Source organism: Rhinatrema bivittatum, chromosome 1 (genome assembly GCF_901001135.1).
Source record: "Rhinatrema bivittatum chromosome 1, aRhiBiv1.1, whole genome shotgun sequence".
Taxonomy (NCBI): Eukaryota; Metazoa; Chordata; class Amphibia; order Gymnophiona; family Rhinatrematidae; genus Rhinatrema; species Rhinatrema bivittatum.
The window spans coordinates 786,711,775-786,739,155 of NC_042615.1; the positions used below are offsets into that span (position 1 = coordinate 786,711,775).

The window sequence follows — 27,381 nt, forward strand, 5'->3', positions numbered from 1 at the left end:
CACCCCCCTCCGAGCACATCCCTGGCCCCCACACACACACACTCATTCCCCTCGCCCACCCCCCTCCGAGCACATCCCTGGCCCCCACACTCTCATTCATTCCCCTCTCCCCCCACACACTCACCCTCTCCCCACCCCCCCTCCCAGACATCTCTGGCCCCCACACTCTCACTCATTCCCCTCCCCCCCCCCCTCCCAGCACATCTCTGGCCCCCACACTCTCATTCATTCCCCTCTCCCCACCCCCGTCCAAGCACATCTCTGGCCCCCACACTCTCATTCATTCCCCTCTCCTCACCCCTCCAAGCACATCTCTGGCCCCCACACTCTCATTCCCCCCTCCCAACATACTAATTCCTCCCCTCCTGATACCTGGCTGTAGCTGCACACAGTTGAAGATTCCTTTGCTGTTGCCCTTCAATGCCGTGCTGCTGGCCTTCCCGTTCCAGGTCTGCCAACAAAAAATGTGTTGGCGAGGTATCCATCAACAAGGCTTGCAGCTCACTCTTGAATCCTGCTCTGATTGGCTTTACTGCTGCAAATAGGTATAGGGTGTGCCTGCTATGGAACAGGCTTCATCGCAGCAGGCAGCAGACGCCAATCACTGTACATCAGAGCACAAGTCCCGCCCAACAAGCCCAAAAAACCGCGAACTGGCAGAAAAAAATAGCCCAATTTAAAAGCAACCCGCGAATCGGAAAAAAAAAACGCGAATGACTAGGAAAGAAGCCCAATCTCGCGGTAAATAAGCGATGGTTGGCAACACTGGTTTCTGTCGACATTAATGCGCAGGGAGAAAACGGGGGACGGTTGCAAAGTATTTCCCCCGCAGATTACAAGGTGGGGTTTTTTTTTTTTGTTTTGTTTTTTTTACCAGGCGGTTTATTTTTTTCTTTTGGGCTTCCAGGTCACTCAGAACTGGCCTCTGCTGGTATGTCGTGGAGCGCCTCGGAAATGTTAAGTTAGTAGTTACCGGTACTTTATGACATGCCCCAAGTCTCTTCAGCTGTATGTTTATCTTGATTATAGAATAGGGGACTGTCTCTTATGTGTTGTTTGTACTAGTGGCATAGCTAGAATTGATTTTTTTTTGGGTGGGCACAAGGTTAATTCGGGTGGGCTGTAGGCATGCGGGTCTACTAGTTGTTTTGTTATTGATAAATAATGCCATATACTGCACCCTAGAATGGCTTTCTAACGGGCCGATACAGCCGGCATTTGGACGTGCGTTTTGGATGCGCTAGCTTTTACCCCTTATTCAGTAAGGGGTAATAGCGCGTCCAAAATGCGTGTCCCAACCCCCCCCTCCCCCCGAACCTCATAGAGCCCGCAACATGCAAATACATGTTGATGGCCCTATTAGGTATTCCCACTCAATTCAGGAAAGCAAAATGTGCAGCCATGCCGCACATTTTTACTTTCAGAAATTAGTGCCAACCCAAGGTAGGTGCTAATTTCTTCTGGCACTGGGAAAGTGCACAGAAAAGCAGTAAAAACTGGCGATATTAAGTCGGAGGTCCCGAAAGTTTAAAAAAGTAAAAAATTCAAAATTAAAAAAAATTTAAAATGGGCCCGCGTTGGCGGGTTGAAAACCAGACGCTCAATTTTGCCGGCGTCCAGTTCCGAACCCGTGGCTGTCAGCGGGCTCGAGAACCGACGCCGGCAAGATTGAGCGTCGGCCGTCAAACCTGCTGTCAGCTGCCGCTTCCGTCAAGAGGCGCTAGGGATGCGGTAGTGTCCCCTAGCGCCTCTTTTTACTGCCGGGCCTAATTTAAATAAATTAAAATACTGTATCGCGCACACAGGAGTGGCCTGTCGCGCGCCGGGAGAGCGGGCACTCACCCCGCTCTCCCGCGATTTTACTGTATCGGCCCGTAAGTAATTTGCAACAGCCATTATGCATCATGCGTGAAACTTTAAAATAATTTACCTCAATTATTTAAGTACTTTCCAGCATTAAAAATTCCTTATTAATCAGAATTTATTTTATATTATTGCAGTTTATAAATGCACAAGTATAGAAAACAATCAGATCCAATCATGTAAGAAAACAAAAATTAATGTATTCTTTCATGAACCATCTTTGCAGAAAACCAGAATCATCATAAATACAATAAAATATAATTAATCATCAGAATAGGTGCAGCATAGAGCTAGGGCAATTCACATTACAACTAACATGAAAAATAAATTCAAATTCTGGTTGTCGCCTCAGCAAAAATAACCCTCCACTGTTATTTTGTGAAGTAACACAAACTCTTGCAAAGAAAGAGGCATCTAGAACCTTGCCATACAGTCACAGCACTGACTCTCAGGATTCAAAATAACAGCAACCTTATGAAATAGCAGCAATGCAAATACTACACCAGGCCCTAGAACATTAATACATCACCTACTGGAATAACAGAACAAGCTGACTACTATACAGAGAAACTACACGCTAGCATACAACAAATGGTGTTTGTTGAGCTTTCTAAAGGGCCGATACAGCCATTTGTTTGTGTGCTGCAGGGTTGAGCCAGGAGCGGCCGAGAAAATAAGTTGAATCCCCTGAAGCCGGCGATATTAGCCGTCCGAAACTTGCAATGTTGGGAGGTTGGAGAGTTTTTTTAACGCCAGCAACATGGAAGGCAGTATTGAAAGAAAAAAGAATGAAAATGATGGTTTTCTGTTGGGAGTGCGGGCACACTGAGGTGTACGTAAAAAAGATTGGGGGTGTCGGTGAAACCACGACAAACAATTAAGATAAGTTGAAATATAGCACTTTCAAAAAATTTTTGTTTAAATAAGCATTAGGAAATAGTAAATGAAGGTAAAAACTAAGTGCCACATACACATGAAGTTGGTTGCAGCCCATTGCGGCAAGAGCCCAAACGACTGTATATATGTGAGCACATTAACATCTGATACTAATTTCCTTAATATTTACAAGAAAATCGCTAATAAATCTTTTAAAGGAGTTTGATAATCCTCATTATTGTGTTGATTCAATATTTAAATTGCTAACATCTCAAAATAATTTTTTTTTATCTTTGTTGTCTGATCTTTGTATTTTTCTAATCAGTTGGTCCTGGTCTCTTTTTCCTATTTTTTCTCTTCTCTCATTTCCTAATTCCTTTTCAGTGTATTTCTTCTAATAGTGTCTTCTTCCCTTCCACACACACACATACACGCTTTCTTTCACAGACTCTCTCACACACTCAAGCTCTCACTCACATAAGCTCTCCTCCCCCCCCCCCACACACACAAGCTCACATTCTCTGCAGACACATACAAGCTCTCACTTTCTCACCCTCCCCAGGCTTACTTTCTTATGAACACACAGACACACATCCAGGCACCCATTCTCACCCACTCCCATTCTCACCCACAAACCCATGCTCACCCACACATACACCCATTCTCATCCACATATTCAGGCTTCCATTCTCACCCACAAACAAACCCAGGCTTCTATTCTCACCCACACAGTACACACATTCAAGCTCCCATCTCACCCCCCCAACACATACACACCCAGACTCCCATTTTCACCCACACACAAACCCAGACTCCCATTCTCACCCACACATACACACATATAAGCACCCATTCTTACCCACATATTCAAGCTTCCATTCTCACCCATACACAAACCCAGGCTCCCATTCTCACCCATATATACAACACATCCAAGCTCCCATTCTCACCCATGCATACACACATTCAAGCTCCCATCCTCATTCCCACACACCCATTATCATCCACACATATACACAAGCCCGCGCACAGCTTCCGGTTCTGCTTCCCCCCCCAGCAGGAAGATCAGTTGGCCTCTCCTGCTGCCACCGGCCTCCTACTATCTTCGGGCCGTACGGCCCACCGATCTTCCTGCTTGGGGGATGGGGGGGGGAGGAAGCGTAAGCTGTGCGCGGCACTTCCGCTCCCCTCCCAATCAGGAAGAACAGTGGGCCATACGGCCGCAGGACCAATTCCCCGTGCAAATGCACGGAATGGCGCGTCGGGCCTGGGTCCTCCTCTTTGCCGTTGCGGGGATGGGATTTCCGCAACAGCCTTGCAGTTCCCATGCCAGTTGGGTGGGCCTGGATCCAAATTGGGTGGGCAGCTGCCCACCCGTGGCTACGCCACTAGTTTGTACAGCGCTTGCTATGTCAAGTAGCACTATAGAAATATTAAGTAACAGTAGTAGTAGTAGTTATGGTACCATGAGCCTTTATTTGCAGCTAGGCACAAAACCTGCCACCAACAATGCATTTATGCTAAATGTGGTTTCATCCGGGGTGCTAAGATATAAAGGAGCAGTTGAGTAATCTGATCTGCCCAGTTCTTCCTGGCAATCATTCCAGCCTGTTTCCCTCTGTTTTAGCTCTGGTCAACACTTTTCCTTACAGGAGAGGTGTAAGGGCATCTCCCAACTGCCAGCTATATGGACCTTCACCCACTTGCAGGATGGCGCTATTTTCCAAGTTAGTGGTTGTCAGCCCTCTTCTGTCCTCTGCCATTCTGGACCGATCATGAGCTTGCAAGCTTTCAATTGCCTCAACCAACACTCAGCGCCCCCGCCATTTCTTTTACCTGTCCACGCCTCACCCCTTTTCTTACTATTGTTTCTTTATCTCTCCTATTTATTTATTTATTGATGAGTTTTATATCCGTTATTCGGTTGAGCCATCATAACGGTTTACAAAAGTATACATTTATCTTGTAATTGAGCAGTAATAAGAACATTAACAGAATCTTAACAGTTGGGTAGCAGTACAAACCATTTAAACTATTAAACAATATCAGAGAAATGGATATCAAGTCCAGAATGAATTAGGTTAGAGGGGGAGGGCATCAGGTACAGGGAGAAGGGGTGAATTATGCGGTAAAACAATTGAGAGTTCAGTTGAGAGTTGGGATGATTAGATGACTTAAAGTCAGTGAGGAATGTGTGCTTAAGTTCTGTGCCAGTTCTAGTTTTCACCACCTTCACTGGTAGCTTATTCCAGGCATCAGTCAGCCTCTCTCAGTAAAGAATTTACTCATGTTTTCTCTGATCCTTCCTCCCTCCAACATCATATCATGACATTTTGGTCCTTGAATTTCTTTATCTTTAGATAGTTATAACTTCTTGAATCTTATTGAACTCTGCTAATTATTTCAAGGTATCTATCATGCATGCTTTCCATTTTAAAGCATTCTTGTAAAAAGAACGTCTTGTGGCAGTTGCTACCCTTAACAATTAAGCCTTGATGTCGTTAATGCAACTCCATCATGCCTCTGCTTCAACGACAGTGGGAAAAGGGGAACTGGATTCAGGCAGCAACCCCCGAGGGCCCTGACTTTTACGGTTTTGGGATTACAAATAAACATGGGGGTAACTTGCTGATATAGTGCTTACTACCCTTATATATACCAAAGTCTGTCCAGTCTCTGCATTATTAAATCAATGAAGCTTGCTAATGCGGAATCTCAACCACTAAGAAGACAAAGATACGTTTTTAAACAGACAAAAGATACGTCTTTTGAATATACTTGGATTTGCTCATTTCACAGTTTGGAGGTTTTCAAATAAGCAGTTTCAAAATAGAAAAGTTGAATCTCCTTTCTATATGTTGTTTAAAACCATAAAATTAAAAATTAGCTAAAAAATAAAAAAGAATACAAGTATTTTTGGAGGGTTTTTTTTAAACTAATGATGGTGCCTTAGTCCCCTGATCGTAAGCAATCGTTTTGCCGAGATCAGGCATCTGAAGTTTTTTCCTCCAAATTAAACAAACTGTTTACAGTGCTATTAAGCTTAGGCAACTGATGGCTTTTTTTCTGCTTATTGTATTATTTGCTGCCAATGTTCATCTCCTTGCTTTTGAATCCATTTTCCATTACGCGCTGTCTCCTGTCAATCAACCAGTTTGCAATCCACGCTACTACCTTGGCTCCCACTCCCAAGCTTCTCATTTTGTTCACGAGTCTCGTTATGTGGGACCGTATCAAAAGCTTTACTAAAATCCAAGTAAATCACATCGAGCGCTCTTCCCTGATCCCATTCTCTAGTCACCCAATCAAAAAAAAAATCAATCAGATTGTCTGACAGGACCTTCCTCTGGTGAATCCATGCTGCCTCGGGTCGATCTCCATTACTTTTCCCACCACCGAGGTGAGGCTAACCCAGGTAACTCTTTAGCCAGATAAGAAGAGGCACGGTAGGGGGTGTTTTGGGGACATGGCCTAAATTTAGCCAGGTAATGCTGATATTCAGCACTATCTGGATACGTTTCGGCAGGTGAATCTGGTTGGGGGAAGTCACAGTCCTAAAGTTATCCAGGTAAATCTCTGCTCACAGCACCACTCAGTGGGGAATTCTGTGTGCGAATAAACAGGGTGAAAATATTGACACTCATCTCTGCTCAAAAGTGTGACCTTGACATCGAAGCATCAGTGTACTCCCTGGCAGCGATGTGGATTCCTTTCTGGTAATGGATTTACGTGCACTGGAAGGTGATTGGCTCGGCTTACCTTGTACCTTAGAAGCATTATTGTAGCAAGTGGCTGATCTCACGGGCTGATAAATATGCCCTTATCAGCACTGATAAAAAGAGCAGATACAAGAGAGATTTCAGAGTCAAGACTGCTGAATCACACTATGTGCAATGTTATGAGACCTCATTCAGTTTTTACAGTGCCCCACAGATTCCCCTGATGGGCTGTCTGCCCAAGCGATATCAACTCTTCAAGGACTGCAGGTCCATGTATTCCAGAAGGAAAGCTCAATGGAGCTAGAAAACCAAAATTACATTATTATTTTTTTTCACCTTTTCAAGATTTTGTGGAACAGTTCCATATACAATGCAGCTAACATGGGGAGAGTCATAACAGTGGCTGTCGCCATTCAGTGAAAGAGAAGCTATTCTGTTTTACCAGCAGAGGTAGTGGCAACTGTGAGACCTGTGATGGAATTTAAAAGCACTCAGACAGACAGAGCATGGTGGTAAAGGGCCGGTGATGGGGAACGGATGGAAGAGATGAAAGCCTGGGATATACTTGGGACAGTTTATGGAGGGCAGTAGGAGAGCAGGTTTGAGAGGGCGTGGGGGAGCTGTCGATAGGCTGTATTGATTTGGGCAATGGGAAAATTGTGCGTTCCCGTACCTGAGGTGGGAGAGTACCCGGGTCTAGCAGTTAGGCTGGTTGGCCTTTTTTGTCATTTATTGTGTTGCTGTGACTTTTTTTTTTTTTTTTTTTACAGTTTAAAGAAAGCAGCATGAGCTTCTACCATGCAGGTCAGCAATGACATCGCTAGGAAATAAACGGACTCTCTCTGAGAGGACTGGATTGCACATTAAGGTGTCACGTGAAATCCTGAACTTGGAAATATTTTCCATTTGCTTGCATATTTTTGTTTTTACTGCCTACCTTGACACACCCAATTACATTCTGAGTGGAAGGTGGTCCTCTCTCTTTTTTATCCGACTGGAAATGTCTGATGCCTGCAGATCATAGTATTTGATCAGGATTCAACAGACCTGACCTGCTAAATCTGGTAGCTGTGGATAAGAAGGCAGTCAGTGAACTGGAATCCTTGCTTTCTGCTTTAGCGGCAGCACTGAGAATTCTGGGATGGGATTTTTTTTTTTTTGGACTGTGAAAACAGCAGTTCAACTTAACCAGTTCAGAATTGGGCCAGATCAATCTACGCATCAAGGGATAAAAAATAACTTTAAAAAAATCTTTCTTCCCCAGGGTGGTTTTATCTAAAGTGTACCAGAAGCTCTGCGCTTCTCGGTGAGCCCATGCAGGGATCTGGTTGGCACTCTGTTGTTCTGGTCTCTGACAGCACCCGGCAAAAGTCAGATGTGAGACTGGGGAGGGGGGCAACTGAAGGGCTAGTATGGCAGCAATAACTTTATTTCATAAGGTATTGTCTTTCATAGAGCGTGCAGCGTAATCTACCAGCAGCCAAGCAAGCCTACCTAGCCAAGCTGTGGGTGGCTGTGCAGAGCTGCTGCTGTAATGTAAGTGCCAGTTCTTATTCACCCAAACCCATCCCTCTGCTCCTTGACATAGGGTTCTGCCATTTATTTGATTAAAATGTGCTAACTTTTTTTTGTCTAAGAGTCACTGCCAAACGTGATCTTAGTTATTCTGCGGGTTTCATATTTGTTTCAGGCTTCTTATCCTTCTCTTTGGATTGGGCAAAGACTGTTAGCCAAAATCAGACTGAAATGGGGAGACATTTTGGTCTGATCACACTGGTACAGAATGCCCTTTTGATTCTGTGCTGAAAGGCAGGTTGCTCAGATTACGCACAAGAAACTTTGCCCTTGTAACACTGAGACAGAATCCCTTTTGGATGGGGATGTCTTTGCAAGTTGTGATACCTTCTGTTGCACTAAGGTAAAAATTAGCCAAACACAAGTAGAAACCCATGAAAAACTGCAGAAGTGATTTTTTAAATTTTTTGTAAAATTTCTCCTGCTCTGTCTCTGCGTCTGGGAAGCAGGTAGGGTATCTCCTACCTCCATGCTCCGTGCTTGCTATCTTTCTTCTTCTGTATTCCCGGGAGGGGATTCCTGTGTTGTTGCTGACTCCTGTCTCTTCTCAGACTTGGGGGATAGATCTCCATGCCCATGTCAGCTTCTCTCTCCCCTTGGATATTAAGGGAGGATGTCTTTTGTCCCATACTGACTCTTGCCTCTGCTGAGAAGGGGACCTCAGACCAGCGTCCGCTCTCCCTTTGCACATCGTGTAGAGTGAATTCCTGCACCAGTAGTGATAACTTGAAATCTTTCAAACTGCTTCACATTTTTTTCTTTAAAACATTTTTGGCAAAATTTTACTCTTTCCAAAGACACTTCAACTTTGGGTGTAGGTCAACAGAAAATGACTCAATAGCATTCATACAATAGAGTGAGTTTGATATTAGTATAAAGAGGAGGATGAACATGACATTTAGAAGCCAGATAGACCCTCTTCTTCAGATGGGGGCCATAGAAAAAGGGACCTGTGTGATTTTCAAAAGCTCAGGTTCAACATAATTTCTGGATCATTCATAAATGGGTCCAATGGTTAAAAGGGGAGGAGAAAGAAGCTATTTTAGCCAAAAGATCTTCATTCAAAAATTGGAAGAAGGATCCAATAGAAGAAAATAGGATAATGCATAAGCGTTGGCAAGTTAAATGTAAGACATTGATAAGACAGGCTAAGAGAGAATTTGAAAAGAAGTTGGCTGTAGAGGCAAAAACTCACAGTAAAAACTTTTTAAAATATATCCGAAGCAGAAAGCCTGTGAGGGAGTCAGTTGGACCATTAGATGATCGAGGGGTTAAAGGGGCACTTAGAGAAGATAAGGCCATTGCGGAAAGATTAAATGATTTCTTTGCTTCGGTGTTTACTGAAGAGGATGTTGGGGAGATACCCATACTGGAGAAGGTTTTCATGGGTAATGATTCAGATGGACTGAATCAAATCACGGTGAACCTAGAAGATGTGGTAGGCCTGATTGACAAACTGAAGAGTAGTAAATCACCTGGACCGGATGGTATACACCCCAGAGTTCTGAGGGAACTAAAAAATGAAATTTCAGACCTATTAGTAAAAATTTGTAACCTACCATTAAAATCATCCATTGTACCTGAAGACTGGAGGATAGCAAATGTAACCCCAATATTTAAAAAGGGCTCCAGGGGTGATCCGGGAAATTACAGACTGGTTAGCCTGACTTCAATGCCAGGAAAAATAGTGGAAAGAGTTCTAAAGATTAAAATCACAGTACATATAGAAAGACATGGTTTAATGGAACAAAGTTAGCATGGCTTTATCCAAGGCAAGTCTTGCCTCACAAATCTGCTTCACTTTTTTGAAGGAGTTAATAAACGTGGATAAAGGTGAACCGGTAGATGTAGTGTACTTGGATTTTCAGAAGGTGTTTGACAAAGTTCCTCATGAGAGGCTTCTAGGAAAAGTAAAAAGTCATGGGATAGGTGGCGATGTCCGTTCATGGATTTCAAACTGGCTGAAAGACAGGAAACAGAGAGTAGGATTAAATGGACAATTTTCTCAATGGAAGGGAGTGGAGTGCCTCAGGGATCTGTATTAGGACCTTACTTTTCAATATATTTATAAATGATCTGGAAAGAAATCTGACGCGTGAGGTAATCAAATTTGCAGATGATACAAAATTGTTCGGAGTAAAATCACAAGCAGATTGTGATAAATTGCAGGAAGACCTTGTGAGACTGGAAAACTGGGCATTGAAATGGCAGTTGAAATTGAATGTGGATAAGTGCAAGGTGATGCATATAGGGAAAAATAACCCATGCTATAGTTACACAATGTTAGGTTCCATATTAAGTGCTACCACCCAAGAAAGAGATCTAGGCGTCATAGTGGATAACACATTGAAATCGTCAGTTCAGTGTGTTACGGCAGTCAAAAAAGCAAATAAAATGTTGGGAATTAGAAAGGGAATGGTGAATAAAACGGAAAATGTCATAATGCCTCTGTATCACTCCATGGTGAGACCGCACCTTGAATACTGTGTACAATTCTGGTCGCCGCATCTCAAAAAAGATATAATTGTGATGGAGAAGGTACAGAGAAGGGCGTCCAAAATGATAAGGGGAATGGAACAGCTCCCCTATGAGGAAAGACTAAAGAGGTTAGGACTTTTCAGCTTGGAGAAGAGACGGCTGAGGGGGGATATGATAGAGGTGTTTAAAATCATGAGAGGTCTAGAACAGGTAGATGTGAATCGGTTATTTACTCTTTCAGATAATAGACTAGGGAGCACTCCATGAAGTTAGCATGTGGCACATTTAAAAACTAATCGGAGAAGAAAGTTCTTTTTCACTCAACGCACAATTAAACTCTGGAATTTGTTGCCAGAGGATGTGGTTAGTGCAGTTAGTATAGCTGTGTTTAAAAAAGGATTGGATAAGTTCTTGGAGGAGAAGTCCATTACCTGCTATTAATTAAGTTGACTTAGAAAATAGCCACTGCTATTACCAGCAACAGTAACATGGAATAGACTTAGTTTTGGGGTACTTGCCAGGTTCGTATGGCCTGGATTGGCCACTGTTGGAAACAGGATGCTGGGCTTGATGGACACTTGGTCTGACCCAGCATGGCATGTTCTTATCATAGACAGCACTTCAGGCCCATATGTCCGCTAGGACTCTGCAGTGCTTGGCTAGTGATGTATTCAAAGCATACCTCTAACGTAATGATTTTACTGCAATACTTTTACAGTGTTTCTTTTCAATTTGTGTTGTGTTTTAGACTGGGCAGAAGGATGGCAACACGACGAGTCCTGAAAGCTGTCTTGGTGGATCTCAGTGGCACGTTGCACATTGAAGACTCAGCTGTGCCTGGAGCCCAGGAAGCCCTTAAAAGGCAAGCTAAGCTTCTTATTCAGTGACGTTTCTAGATGTCAAATTGAAAGGAACATGCAATTTGTTACAGTATCACTTTTCTATTAGACAGGGAGTCTGCATCATGCCATATTTCTTCTTTTCATTTTGCTTTTCTTAGTTGTGTTGCTTATCAGGAGGTGCACTCTGCTGCTTCCAAGGGGAAACAGTTCTGATCCCTAAGTATTGAAGCGTCCACTGGGACATCTGCCCTAGTCTTGGTGGTTTCTTCTCACATTCAAAATGTATCCTAGTACTCGTGTTTGCTTTTTATTGAAAAACAGGGATAAAAGAAGCAAAAGTTCAAACAGCAGGCCACATTAAGAGGAATGGAAGTAAACACCTTCTAATCTTATTCTTACACATTGGGGCATCTCGGCCAACAGACCAAACCAATATTTCCTAGCGTGTAGCCAGATAGACTCAGGACCAATGGGTATAGTGTACTCCTGATAGCAGATGGGAGACGGAGTCAGATTTCAAAGCTGATGTCAGCCTACATATACCCGTGCAGGAAGCTTAGCTCTTCAGTATTTCTCCGTCTCCTAAGCAGAGAGGGACACTACACACACTAGAATAGTGTTAGCAATTTTAAACCAAAGAAGAAAGAAAACTTACCTCTAGAAGATGAGCCCCACTCTCCTGCGGTGATACCTAAGGGTCCCTCCCCCAGTCGAGAATTCCTGAGGTGATTTCCGAAATCCCTCAGAGGCAAGCCTCTGTCCGGTTGCCGGTTCCCGGCATGGACTTAGCCCCCAGGGTGGCTGAGAGGCAGCGGGTGTCGCCCCCCCCCCCCCCCCTCCCGCAGCCGGAGACCGCCCGGCACGAGACCGGGAAACACCGAGACCAGGTAAGGTAGAAACTTCTTTAAGTCTCCGGTCTCCGAGGCTCGAATAGCCGCACAGATCCATCCCTTCCGGCGTCTGTTAATCGGTTGAGCAGCCCCATCTGGACTAGACCCAATCCGGTGCCGGGGCCCACACACATGGAGCCCCTCCGTGGGGGGGGGTCGCCATCTTGTTCCCGTGGTCGTCAGCGCCATTTTCCCCCCTTGACAGCCATATTGCCCGCTCAACTGAGCCGTGCGCAGAACCGACTTGTGAGCACAGCGGTGCCATGTGCACAGCGACGCGCATAACTGTGCCAGGCGCATAGCAGCCCGCATAAACGGCCCGAGCGCACAAATATTGCTGCACGCACAAGTAGAAGCCTGCGCGCACTTCTTTATGCATCCCGCACGCACATCTTCGGTGCACCCGGAGCGCACAACTAAGCCTCCCGGCGTGCACACCCACGCACACAGACAAGTTTGAAGCTCCCCAAGAGCACAAATCATGGCACCGCCTGCCAAGAAGGCCAAGGGACAAGCCCTCTGCCCAGCCTGCCACCTGAGAGCTGTGCAACCTGAAGTGGCCTCCTCCCTATGCCAGCAGTGCGAAGAGGCTCAGGGGGAACCAAAGCAAGGTCCCTCACAGCCAGTAGAGGGATCCGGATTCACTAATAATAGTACCCCGGACCTCTGTATTTCCAATTCTGCACCTACACAGGAAGGCACCTCCGGGGCCTCCACTATAGCACCGCCTGGAATCAACATGGATCCAAGGGCTTTTTCCTGGGTGGAATTCTTCAAAGAGCTGCAGACCTTTGTCCAAGCGCACTAAGTACCGGCTGCAACTCTGTCCCAGTCACCACCAGAAGCGCAAGACCTTCCAAGCATCTCTTTTGCCCTTCGAGACATGCCCTTCCTAAGCAAGAGCCTCCCTACCGGGGATACAGATACCTCGGAAGACGAGGCTGACTCCCTGGAGGAAGGAGAAGTCCCCCCAGGGATGGAACCATACCGAACCATGCTGCGATTCTTCTCCAAAGATGAGTTACCATCTCTCGTGACCCAGACCCTGAAGACGCTGGACATTCCAGGCACGGACACCACAGCGGAACCAAAGATAAACCCCATCTTGGTCTCCCTCCTTCAGGCCTCATTCTATTTTCCAATGTTGCAAGCGATACAGCAACTGATTGACCTGGAAAGGAATGCCCCAGAGGCCAGCTTCAAAGGAGGACAGGCCCTAGAAGCCCTATATCTCTTGGAACCCATGGCTAAGGAACTCCTGCGATTCCCAAAGGTGGACGCCATGGTCTGCCTAACCTCCAAGCGCACGACCATTCCCATTGAGGGAGGAGCGGCACTAAAGGATGCCCAGGATAGACAACTGGAATCCATCCTTAAACAGTCCTTTGACGTAGCAGCAATGACTCTTCAGATCGCTTCCTACTGCGCCGTGGTGGCACGTTCTTGTTTGCTCCTCTCCAGAGACGCAACCTCTCCAGAGACGCAACCATGCGACCTCAGACCTAGAGTGCACCTCTACCAGGAACGTCACCTCGGCAGAGGCAGCCAGAAGACATCTATGGCTCCGAAACTGGTCAGCCGATGCGACATCCAAAGCGAACCTCATGAGAATGCCCTTTAAAGGATCCCTATTGTTCGGAAGCAAATTGGAGAAGCTAGCTGACAAATGGGGTGAATCTCCAGTACCTCGTCTACCGGAGGACAGGAACAAAAGAAACCAGCGCTCCTCCCCCCGAAGAACCAAGGGCAGAGGAGCTCAGCGCTTTAGACCATACAAGAACACACACTACCAAGCACCTCATCCCGCAGGCAGGGCTCATTCCTTTCAGAACTGACACAGCAAGGCTCAGGTATAGGTCCCGGCTGCACCCCACAATGAGAATCAACAGACCCATCCACAGGAAGAAGTCATAGGGGGCAGACTTACCCTCTTCTACCAAAGATGGGTCGAGATAACGTTGGACATGTGGGTCCTAACCATCATTCGAGAGGGTTACTATCTGGACTTCCAGAGCATCCCCCCAGACAAATTTGTGAGATCATCGTGTCACTCCCTCCCCAAGAGGATGGCAGTGGAAACCACACTGACAAGACTACTCAGCCTAAAGGCAATAACCCCGGTGCCCACGCACCAACAAAATACTGGGCACTATTCCATCTATTTTATCGTTCCCAAGAAGGAAGGAACATTCCGGCCCATCCTGGACCTCAAGACCGTCAATCGTTACCTGAGGGTACCACACTTCTGCATGGAAAACCCTAAGCTCAGTCATAAGGGCAGTACAGCAGGGAGACTTCCTGACCTCACTGGATCTATCCGAAGCCTATCTCCACATCCCGGTCCATCACGACCATCAGCGCTTCCTACTCTTTGCGATACTGGGCCATCATTACCAGTTTCGAGCGCTACCCTTTGGACTAGCTACCGACCCTCGGACCTTCACCAAAATCATGGTGGTAGTGGCGGCAACACTGAGGAAAGAAGGAATCCTCGTACATCCTTACCTGGACTATTGCCTAATCAGGGCAAAATCTCCAGGGGAAAGTCACCAGGCGACCACCAGAGTCAGAATCTGCTGCAGAACCTATCATAAAACTATGTATTAACTTCCTTTTCTCTTTTGGAAATGCAAATATTTTTAAATGAATATTTGTTATCTACTGTAAACCTGTTTGATCGCATGAAAAATTTGGTATATTAAAATTATTAAATAAATAAAATAAACCTCGGGTGGGTCGTCAACACAGCCAAGAGCTGCTTGCAGCCCTCCCAATCACTAGAGTATCTGGGAGTCTGGTTTGACACCAAGCAAGACAAAGTTGTCCTCCCCCCCTCCAAGGAGAAGGAAATTGATGGGTCAGTTGCGAAAACTGTTGAACTATGCTCGCCCCAAGGTATGGGACTACCTCCAAGTCCTCGGTCTCATGACATCAACCCTGGAAGTCGTTCCATGGGCAAGGGCCCACGCGCCCACTACACTGTTCCCTACTGTCACGATGGAATCCGACGTCCCAGAACTATTCCATTCACCTCCATCTACCAGCAGAGGTTCGGACCCAGCTCCAATGGTGGCTACAGGAAGACCATCTGAGCAAGGGACTAAAACTATCCCCACCAAATTGGATCTTGCTCACCACGATGCCAGCCTGCGAGGGTAGGGAACCCACTGTCAGGAACTGACGGCCCAGGGACAATGGGACAAGGAAGAGGTGGGATGGAACATAAACCGACTGGAAGCCCAAGCAGTCAGACTAGCCTGTCTATGATTCGGCCACAGACTCCGGGGTGAGTCGGTCAGAGTCATGTCGGACAACGCCACAACAGTTGCTTACATCAACCGCCAGAGAGGAACCAGAAGCCAACAGGTGTCCCTGGAGATAGACCCCCCTCATGGCGTGGACGGAAACAAACCTGCAAGGGATCTCAGCCTCCCACATCGCGGGAAAAGACAACGTCTCTGCAGATTACCTTAGCAGAGAGAGCCTAGACCCAGGGAAGAATGAATGCTGTCGACCACAGCCTTCCAGTTGATAGTAAACCACTGGGGAACCCCAGCCAGGATCTACTGGCAACCCGGGCCAACGCCCAAGTTCCCAAGTTTCTTCAGCCACAGACGAGAACTACAATCCCGGGGAATCGATGCCCTCGTCCAGACCTGGCCACAAGGAAGACCTTCTGTATGCTTTTCTATCATGGCCATTACTGGGGCAGGATCATCCGCAAGATAGAACAGCACAGGGGACTAGTACTTCTAGTGGCCCCGGACTGGCCAAGAAGGCCATGGTACGCAGACATGCGAAGACTTCTTGCGGGGAATCCTCTGTGCCTACCTCCACACAGGGACCTTCTCCGGCAAGGACCCTTGAGAGGACTCTCCTGAAGAAAAGCGGATACTCTAAGGCAGTGATTGACACCTTGCTTCGAGCACACAAGTTCTCCACATCTCTACTTACATACGAATATGGAGAGTATTCGAAGCTGGTGTGAGGACCACGAGGTCCTTCCGCAGACAGTCAAAATTCCTATGATCCTAGAATTTCCGCAGGAGGGCTTGAAGAAGGGGTTGTCTTTCAACTCCCTCAAGGTTCAGGTGGCCGCACTGGCCTGCTTCAGAGCCAAAGTGGACGGCATCAGTCTATCAACACATCCAGATGTTTCCTCCGCTTCCTGAGAGGGGTCAAACAAATCCAACCATCATTAAAGTGGCCTGGGACCCTATGGATCTCATCTAGTACTAGACTTCCCTAGCGGGAACTTCCTTCAGACCAACACGCGGTCTGTCACTACCAGCTCCTGACCTTGAAAGTCTGCATTCCTAGTGGTAATATGTTCAGCCCGTCGCATCTCCGAGCTTCAAGCGCTATCCTGTCAGGAACCGTTCCTCAGGTTCATACCGGGGGCCATACAGCTACGCACTGTCCCCTCCTTTCTACCGAAAGTGGTTTCTCAATTTCAATCTAAACCAAACCATCTCGCTGCCATCTCCAGACGAACATAAGGACTTCGGAAAGACTCATGCCTTCTTCACCATCTAAACATCGGCAGACTCCTAGTCCCAATACCTGGAAAGATCGGAATCTGTGCGAAAGACGGACCACCTATTCATCCTTCACAGTGGAAGAAACAGGGGGAAGCAGCCTCGTGGGCAACCATTGCCTGCTGGATCAAAGAAGTAATCAAGGCGCCTACGTAGAGGCAGGGACGCCCCCACCTCTGCAAGTCAAGGCCCATTCAACAAGGGCCCAGGCAGTGTCCTGGGCGGAAACCAAGATGCTGTCACCTGCCGAGATCTGTCGGGCGGCGACGTGATCCTCCATTCACACCTTCTCCAGGTTCCTCCTGGGCCTGGACATCCAGGCCCAGGAGGACACAACCTTTGCAAGGTTAGTACTAAGTAGGCCACGGCAGCCTCCCGCCTGTTTGGGAGTAGCTTTGTACATCCCATTGGTCCTGAGTCCATCTGGCTACACGCTGGGAAATGGAGAAATTACTTACCTGATAATTTCATTTTCCTTAGTGTAGACAGATGGACTCAGCACCCCGCCCACGGCTGCCCCAGAATCCGGGAACCTAAGGTGACAAACCCGAGAACAAAACAAGCACGGGTAAGCCTGGTATTACCCCTAGTTCAAGACACCCATAGTTGCCGGGTGTCGGCATTATCAGATTGAGTGCCCTGGCAGTCTCCAATTGGAAATCAGGTGAACCAGTCTTCATTAATCAAGTTAACCAAGTTAATCAAGTTATTAAAGCACACATATATCCACAATTGCTTTTTGAGGAGAATACTGAAGAGCTGAGCTTCCTGCATGCGTATATGTAGACTGATGTCAGCTTTGAAATCTGACTCCGTTTCCAATCTGCTATCAGGAGTACACTATACCCATTGGTCCTGAGTCCGTCTGTCTACACTAAGGAAAATGAAATTATCAAGTAAGTAATTTCTCCAATCCTCAACACACATTCTGCCAACTCTTCCTGTGGGGAATAAAGTTGGCTTGTGCAGGATAGAAACTGGGTGCTATACAGAAAGAAATATGGTAAAAGCAGAGATCACAACTATTTGATTTTATCACTAGAATTAGCAAAGAATCTGGCCTTGCCCCAGTCGTGTTAGCTTGCATAATCTGCCTAGCTATCAGAGATCAGCTCTGCATTGCTTTAAGGATGAGCTCATACTAGCCTGTTTGCTGTATCATTGCACACTCACACACACACACACATGCTACAATAGTAATCAACTGAGACACTTTTAAAAAAAACCCAAGCAAATAAAAAATATTCCAATATATGTAAGATTTTCTATCATTTTGTTTTCATTAGTCTGTTTGTCAGAAGACAATGTGAAATTAGTTATGTTTATGAGAACTAGATGGGTGTTCAAGAGTAACATGCACTGCATTGAACAAGGTTAGATTTTGCAGTATAAAAGAAACTAAACTAAGATTTGCCATACTAAGTCAGGCCGAGTATCCATCAAGTCCAATATCCTTTTTCAAACAGTGGCCTATCCAAGTCCCAAGTGTCTGGCAAGATCCCAAAGGGTAGAAAGATTCCATGTTGCTTATCCCAGGGATAAGCATGGATTTCCCCATCTCCACCTTAATAATGGTTTATGACTTTTCCTAACAGCTTTCATCCACAATCCTCTGGCAAAATATTCAAAGAGCTTAACTGTGCGTTTTGAGTAAAAAAATATTTTCTGAAATTGGTTTTAAATGTACAACGTAGTAACTTCATTGTGTGTCCCCTGGTTTTTGTACTTTTTGAAAGAGTAAACAACAGATTCATGTTTACTCCTTCCACTCTACTCATTAATTTCTAGATGTCTATCAAATCACCCCCTCAGCTGTCTCTTCTCCAAGCTGAAGAGCTCTAACTTCTTTAGCCTTTCTTCATAGGGGATTTGTCCCATCCCCTTTATCATTTTGGTCTTCCTTCTCTGTACCTTTTCTAATTCTGCTATATCTTTTTTTTTTTGAGATGTGACCAGAATTGCACACGAGTCCTCAATGAATCTTCTTTTTTTTTTTTTTAAATTTTAAAAACCTCCAAAAGGGTAACTAGAAGAAATCAACTTCCCAGCCTATGAGAATATATTCAGATTTGGATGCATAGAACGTTTTTACTTCAATTAATGAATATTTAAACCCTTGAGCCTAGTTCTAGCTGAACTGGAGTTTGGTTATTTGAGGGTGGACAAAGAGAAGTGTCTGAACCATTCCAAATGACATCAAAATATATTGAGGGCTGGGCAGTGAATGTCATGCAACCTAATGATAGTGTAAGCCCTTTCCCACCTCTGAATAGGACAGAAGGGCACATCTGGGAGCTACTGGGTTACCCTACAACCCAAAGGATTCTCTGGCATCTTCTGAAGGGGTGGGGGGGAGACTTGCTTTTTAGGGCCCTTGAGACATGCTGTGGTCATTCGGGAAGAAAGACAGACAGAACCACCCCAATTTGGGTTGTTCCAAAATTAAAGTTTACTGACTTCTGCTGAGTGATGATCCATTATTAAATAACAAACTAAGCTCTGGTGTGTTGCATTCTAAACAAAAGTCCAAATAATCACATATACAGTTCATCACCAAGGAGGAGCTTCCTCTGACTCTAAATCTCTGTCAGGATGCTCCCAAGGAATTCCTATTCTTAAGAGACTCCCCTTTTTGGTGCCTGAATGCACCTGATGATTTCCTCCTCTGAGACACAAGGTAGATCCTCTGAACAGAATGAGCTTTTTCTCACTTCATTGAGACTTTCTCTCACAATTCGCTCTGGTAGATGCGGTCTCTGCTGCCAGTCTTCAGCTGCGAAGAGACACACTTGACTTCCAGAAGAGCAAGAAACCTGGGAAAGGTTTCCCCCTCACTAAGAAGCTTATCAGGATTCCTGCTTAGAGCTCTCTTCCCAGCTGCGCCTACCTCTTACTCCTCTCCTGCAGTTCCAGGGACCCCAATCTTGAGCCCTGAAATGCTTCAAGAGAGCGAGAACCCAGAAGCGTCTGTTTCTTGGTTTTCTTCAGCCTACCAAACCGTGCAGGAACCTCTCGATGGGGAGCGTCTGTACAACGCTACACCTCCTCTGACCTCATTGCCGTGCGGCTCTGTGGAGACACCCATCTCACTAGTAAAGGACTTTTAGACCCCTTACAATACACTCCGTGTCTTGATTAATACCGTCTGGGTAGCCCTTGTTGTAAAAGACATTTCTTGCAGATAAGATGCGCTTTAGGAAAGACTTATGACCCAAACCCAAGGATTGATTTATTTATTTATTTATTTATAAATTTTTCTATACCAAAGTTCAGGTAAGAGTTACTTATCACTCCGGTTTACATTGCAACAGATATAAATATTAAACAATGACAACAAGTGTCTTACAGAGAACAGGGAGAGACAACTTGGATAACATAACTGGGAACAAGAACATTACAAACTATTAATGCGAAACAAGTCCATGGAGAGGGAGATTAGCTATTGGTGTCGACAGTCTGTGGGAATTGAGGAGTACTTAGTAACAGATCGATACTCTAAGGCCGCGGTAGAAACAGTGCAGCAGTGTCAGGCGCACCCTCGTTCCCCGCACGCACAGTTCTCTTCACCTACCGCTCGATACTCTCTTCAAATTGCATGCAAATGCATGCCGCGGCTGCGAAGCCTTAGGCAAGCGTTAGGCCCACGCAACCCATTTTACTGTATAGAGCGCCTATACAGTATCCTGGGTTCGCGGGCCTAACGCTTCACGGCCACACTGGTACCTGTCATTTCAAATGTCATTTGAAATGACAGGTACCAGGAAGTGGACAGTTATATTCCCCGATGCTCAGCAAACGTTCCCCCAGCCCCCGCTCACCTGCCCTGGCCCCGTCCGGTCTCCGGTGCAGCCCCAGTCCTGTCCCCTCCTCCCGAAGCAAAAAAAAAAAAAAACCCGAAAAAGTAGCAAGGCTCGGGCCTGCTACGGTAGTCCCTTCTCCCTTCTCCTCTCCTCCCGATTTCGGCGCTCAAGGCGGCCGGGTGGGCGTGCATTCATCCAGGCAGAGGGAGCTGGCGGCAAAAGCGGCCTCCGGCTCCCTCTGCCTGGATGAATGCACGGCCCCCGCCGGCAGTGAACGAATGCCCGTGCGATTTCGGCGCTCAAGGCGTGAGAGGAGAAGGGACTACCGTAGCAGGCCCGAGCCTTGCTACTTTTTCGTTTTTTGTTTTTTTTTTTGCTTCAGGAGGAGGGGACAGGACTGGGGCTGCACCGGAGACCGGACGGGGCCTTGAGTGCCGAAATCGCCGGGCATTCATTCACTGCCGGCGGGGGCAGTGCATTCATCCAGGCAGAGGGAGCCGGAGGCCGCTTTCGCCGCCGACTCCCTCTGCCTGGATGAATGCACGCCCACCCGGCCGCCTTGAGCGCCGAAATCGGGAGGAGAGGAGAAGGGAGAAGGGACTACCGTAGCAGGCCCGAGCAGGCGTGACGTCACAACATGTGACTGCCTTGAGCACCGAAATCGCATGGGCATTCATTCACTGCCGGCGGGGGCCGTGCATTCATCCAGGCAGAGGGAGTCAGCGGCGAATCCCCCAGGCGTGCGGTCATCGAGGCGGCGGCGGGAGCCGGCGGGCGGATGGGCGCCCGTTCATCCAGGCGGCGGCGGTGGGAGCCAGCGGGCACGTGTTCGATCCAGGCCGCGGCCGGGTGGTCGTGCATTCATCCAGGCAGAGGGAGCCGCCGGCTCCCTCTGCCTGGATGAATGCACGGCCGCCTTGAGCGCCGAAATTGCACGGGCATTCATTCACTGCCGGCGGGGGCCGTGCATTCATCCAGGCAGAGGGAGCCGGAGGCCGCTTTCGCCGCCGGCTCCCTCTGCCTGGATGAATGCACGAGCACCCGGCCGCGGCCTGGATCGAACACGCGCCCGCTGGCTCCCACCGCCGCTGCCTGGATGAACGGGCGCCCATCCGCCCGCCGGCTCCCGCCGCCGCCTCGATGACCGCACGCCTGGGGGATTCGGAAAGTGACAGGTATTTATACATATATATAAACAACTTACGCTGCAATGTTTTTTACACTTTACGGTTTTACCCCCATTTTTTACACTTTATTCCCGTTTTAATTTTCGAACACCACACTAACACCACACTAACACCAAGTAGAGGGTAGGCGGTAAACTAACAGGTTAAGGACGCGGCAAAATAGCGGGTTACAAAGGAGATAATCTGAGCGCGCGTCACAGTATCGGAGGGGAATAGCTAATTCCTTCATTATACAGCTAATTCGTTCATATACATATCATGTTTTAAGAAGCGCTAAGGACGCGTGAAACTGGAGACTGTATCGCTGGATCGCCTTACGCCTCCGAATTGTGCGCTCCCAGCACGTTACAGACGGGAAATCTTCAACCGCACGTTACAGTATCGACCTGTAAGTTATGGGAATACTTGACCGAATAGCCATGTCTTGAGTCTTTTTTTGAATGTGCTGTGGCAGTGTATCAACCTTAGTTCCGGGGGAAGAAAATTCCACTGTTTAGGGCCTGCTGTAGATAGAGCTCTTTTACTTAATGATGTTTTCATGGGAGGCGCGTGTAGAGTTCCTCTTTGTGCTAATCTTATTGGTCGTGAAGATGTGTGAAGTTGGAGAGGGATTCTGAGGTCCAGTGGGGTGTTATTGAAAATGGCTTTGTGGGTGATTGATAGAAGTTTGAAGAGGATTCGAAATTTGACTGGAAGCCAGTGGAGCTTTTTTAGAATTGGTGTTATATGGTCTCTTTTGCTGGATTTAAGTGGCGTGTTCTAGGTTATGCAGTAAGCAATGGCTTTGGGAATCGGACCAGGCTTTTCATGTAAACAGTTCCATCCTCCACACTGCAAGAATGATAGCAAGCATCCTCTCGAAATGGAGGGAAACCCGGCTTGAGAAATGAAGGTAACACTATACATCCATCCCATCCTTCTGTGTCTGGGTAATTTCTTGCAGGGTCTGTTGTCCCTGGAAAAAGAGTAAAAAAAACCTCTTCCTAGTTTTAGAAAGAGACCGGTTTTAGAGATGCTTGCAGGTGTGAATTAGGGTTTTGCCAAGAAAAGCCACTTCTCCCAGCTCAAGGGTAAGTCATGGAGCAGGGACAGTCTCTTCTTGGAGCAGGGATAGTCTCTTCTTCATCCACGTCTAGTCGCCGCATGTTAGAGAGAGGAAAAAAGCTTTTTTTTTTTTTTCAGCATCAACAGTTGAGCATATTGATGACCTTCAAAAAGAATTTGATATTAAACGCGAAATATCGATCAGAGGCTTCCAGCATCAGAGAGCGTGCTGCCAATTTCTGAGAATCTTTCATATGAAGTCACTGTACAAATCGGAGGCTTTCTTTGTGACTTCCAGCTCCGATTTGCTCGGTGTACTGGTTCATGTTCCGTTTTAACACGCATTCTTCCTGCAGTTAAATAGAATGGCAGTCAAAGCTGTGGAGTTATTCAGTGCTGGTCTCCTCGGGCAGCTGGCATTAGACCAGGGCTGTCCTATTTTGACAGCATGAGCTGGAATAAGAATGCATCCTGAGCACCATTTCTCACCCTCTTTCTCCCGCTATGGAATATCTGGGCATCTCTGGCGATCCCTCATGGATCTGTGCACTGCAGGGATGCCCTCAGCACACGTATAGCAGCAGTGGCTCTTTCCTTCCTCCATGGGCCTATGCACACCACCTCCGCAGCATGCCGAGGCCTGACTGAGCATGAGGGACAGGAGATCTGAACCAGCATCTCCCACTGTGACTTGAACCACAGGACTTTTAATCAGTAAATTGTCACACACAGACAGCCTGAGGTCTTAGATTTGCAAAATGATTTGTATTAGAGGGGCAGAAGACTTGGGAGATTTGTGGTGGCCTAACATTCTTAGCAAAATCAATTTTCTGTTTGGCTTTGATCCAGAATTCTTGATAGACATATTTATTATCAAGAAGACATGATAGAGCAGCCCAAAGTCCAGTAATAGCCGCCATGTGGGTTCAATTCCCAGACCTGGCTCCTACTTCTCAAACCGGCAGGAGCAGAGGGTCCTACTTTGAGTAGGGTCCTCATATACTTTGCTAATGTATATGAGGAGAACAGGAGGTGTGTGTGTGTGTAGAGAAGGGTTCATACTTAGCCTCTGGTCGAATAAACTTATATGGCTAACCTTGCAGGGATATTCAGAGGTATGGGTTATCCGGCTAACTTTAGAACTGCTGGTTAACGCTGAAAATTGCTAACTTACCCCTAGAGAGCAGAATGATGGGTCACGAATAAAAAGGGGCGGGAGGGCGATAGTGGGCAGCCGGCTGTATTGCAGTAGTGCGGTTTCGCCTGCCGCGGTGTAACCACACCACACACTATTGCTATTGCCCCCAGAGCGCCACGGGAAAAGGTGTAGTTATTTCCCGTGGTGCTGCCGGCGATTAATGTGAAAAACATCCCCTGCAGCGCTGCCAGATGATAACTCTGCCCAAACCCCACCCACACGTCTCCCCTTCCCCTAATTTAAATAATACCGCCGCGATGCAGCCAGTACCGCACTCAATATCGGCACATCGCACAATAAAGAATGATCCTATTAGCCAGATACCCGGCTCTGCCCCAGTCCTGCCTCCAAGCTAGCCAGATAACCTTTTAACCAGATAAGCAGTTATACCACTGTATCGGGCCAGACAGTGCAGCAAGATTTTCAAATCCCACCATTTGTCTAGCTAAATTCGAACTTAGCCGGACTAATGGCACTGAATATGGACCTCATAGTGTGATTATATATATATGAGGAGAACAGAAGAGTAGTGAATTAACATTTAAATATGTATGTGTTGCTCATTAAGTTTAGCCACTGGTTAATGGATGACTCCATGTTGTCATGGACAACCTGAGCCCATCCAGTTACTGGAAGAAAATAGGACAGCAAGTCCATAAGCACAATGGGACGCAACTCATCCTTGATTACTTCAAGCCAGTGCTAGGATTCAACTCTACTTATTTCTATTAATTTTAATTTGCACAGGTTCCCGATGGCCTCAGGCAGTCTTTTGATATAAAGCTGGCATACACAACTATTTTAGCTTCTGTTATTCCCATTGCTCCTTCACTGCCAGGCCTTTCTGCTTGCTTGCTTCTCATCTCTCTGTCATCCGAAGGCCTGTATCATTTTCTCAGCTGTGTCCTAGATCCCCCCCCCCCCCCCCGGCATTCTTGAACCAGGTGCCACCAACGTTTCCTGAAGCTGAAGTCTCACACGGATCTGCTTTCTATGCTGCCTTATGGCTGACCGCATACTGCCCTCTTAATTAAAGGCTGTTTTGGACTCCATCCTCCTTGCAGGTACTCCGAGCACTCTTTCAACGGCGTCCCCTAACCAAGGAACAGGAAGCAAAAGCCTGAGTGACAGTGCGTTGCACCATCTACCTGGTCATCGCCAGTTTTAAATACGTGAGCAAGGCACTGCCTGAAAAGAACAAACTTCACAACGGGAAAAGACAAAGCATGGCTGCCTGAGTCATCCTGAAGATTATTGGCATGTTAAATTCAGAAAATGGAAAAGGAGTACCGCATTAGCACATGCAGAATAAAATGTAATTACAACCAACTAAGGGGAGGAGTTGGATGGTCTATGAAATAGACCTTCGTAGTCTGAAAAAGCTTGCGTCTCTGATCTTCTGTTAGCTTTACGCAGCTCTGAAGACTATTAAACAAAAACACAGATCCAATCTGATGGGTATATTGAATACCCTGGAGTAGGAGTGGGAACTTTAACTATGGAGACCTAAAGGAGTTACTGTGAACTGAGCACTGAGTGCAAAGAGAGGCTCCTGCGGTGAAGATATAATTTGGAACATGGCCATGCTGGGAGATGAGAATCTGCCTCACTTTTGCTGAAAACGTGTACTCTGGTGGCTCTATTTTGAGTGAAATGTTGTGGTTATTTTATATGCAAAAAGGAAAAATATTTAAAAAAGAGACCTAATTTTATAAATGTGGGTTCCCTGTACGTACCTGGATCAGTCCAGACAGTGGGTTATGTCCCCAATCCAGCAGATGGAGTCAGTCAAAGCTTTGAGGGGGCGTCACCATGAGTGCTACTACCCCCTCTGCAGGAGTTCAGTATCTTCTGACTCCAGCAGATGCGAGTAGGGAATCCGGGTTGCTCCCGATTACCTTAGGCATTTCTTGTACTTCTTTATCTGGTTTTCTTCTCTCTGCCTACTTCTTTTGGATCAAGTTTTGTTTGAAAAAAAAAAAAAAAAAAAAAAGTGTAAAGTGAGTTAGAGGGTTCTAATTGGGAGGCGTGGCTTCCCTCTGTGTTTGTCTGCTCTCTCCTTCTTCTATCGTTGCGAGCGGGGTAAGTGCAGTGTTGTTTTGCTTCTTTCCCTGCAGTTTGCTTCGACGGAGGGTCTCGCGGAGGCCAGTAGGACCGGCCTCTCCGCGTTCTCTCTCTTGCCTGCGGCCATTTTCGCGGCTCCTCGTGGGCTGCGGAGGCAGGCAGGGAGGTCGTCGGTGGCGGGTCGCACGGCCAGGAAGGCCCCCCCGCGGTGCCGTTTCGTTCTCGGCGGGTTGTGCAGGCCGTCCGGGCCCCCCCGCAGCGGCGCTCCCGTTCTCGGCCCCCCCCCGAGGCTCTGCCGGGTGGTTTTTTACCTGCCGGGCCTGTTTTCTTCACAGCTCCGATGCCGCGGCCAGCACGCTGCTCTGCTTGCGGCGAGCCGGGCTCGCGGATTTCGAGGGAGGGCATCTGTGCGAGGTGTCTCCCCGGGGGGGGAAGGCACCTCGCGGCCCCTCATCGATTTCCCTCGTCTAACAGGCTTGCCCGGGCGGCGGGGGCCGGCCCCTCCCCCATTCCTGGCGGGAACGGCGGCCATCTTACATTCTGCACGCCCTGAGGGGGAACAGACAGCGCTTGGGGCCGGGGATGCTGGAGATTCCCCGCCACACTTACTTCCGGAATCGGACCCGGAGACAGGCCCGCAGGGGCAGGGTTCCCCGGGGCCCCCCCCCTCGGAGCCCCCCTCGGGTAGACAGGGGTTTTCCCCAGAGTTTATCCTTTTGCTGCACACTGCATATCTGCAGAGCCTTGAGGCTCCCACGGGACCTCCTTCAAGCAAGATACCGCGGCCCTCGCTGCCTTCCCCGGCCCCCCCCGCTCCGGCGGGTGTGGGGGCCCCCCTACCCCCCGCTCGCACCCGGCTCCCGGGGGGCTCGGGGACTGCGGGCACAGGACCAGGTTCCCCTGGATCGGACCCGGCGGATCCGGGTCAAGGGGACTCCACTTCAGAAGGTGATGATCCGCACACGCTGCGTCTGTTCCAGCGGGAAGAGCTGGATGACCTACTTCCACAAGTTATTAAGGAGTTGGACCTCGATCCACCGCCGGAGCCGCCCGCGCCCGTAGCGCCCGCTGTGGTCACTTCCTCAAAGAAGGGGGATCCGGTCTTGGCAGCCCGGAGGCCAAGGGCTCGGGCTTTCCCCATTCATGAGTCTTTCCTTCAGCTTCTCACCGGGGAGTGGGATGCCCCGGAAGCTTCCTTTAAGGGCAGCCGGACCATGGAGAGACTCTACCCGCTGCCTGAAGATTTTCTCGATCTCATCAAGTTACCTAAAGTGGACTCCGCGGTGACAGCGGTCACGAAGAGGACA

The 27,381-nt window shown here is 47.5% G+C and overlaps 1 protein-coding gene across 3 annotated transcripts in view; it reads left to right on the forward strand.

Annotated features, from left to right (window-relative positions):
* The first annotated feature begins 692 nt into the window (after positions 1 to 692).
* HDHD2 (haloacid dehalogenase like hydrolase domain containing 2) overlaps positions 693 to 27,381 on the forward strand; it is an 80,125-nt gene continuing 53,436 nt past the window's right edge. The window contains exons 1-3 of one of the 3 annotated variants that reach the window (XM_029580466.1): positions 742 to 840; positions 7,229 to 7,262; positions 11,260 to 11,373. In XM_029580466.1, coding sequence (XP_029436326.1) covers positions 11,273 to 11,373 — 101 coding nt within the window. In that variant the 5' untranslated portion in view covers positions 742 to 840; positions 7,229 to 7,262; positions 11,260 to 11,272. Of the gene's footprint in view, positions 932 to 7,228; positions 7,263 to 11,259; positions 11,374 to 27,381 lie in introns of all 3 variants that reach the window. The other 2 variants (XM_029580458.1, XM_029580476.1) reach the window with 2 other exon arrangements.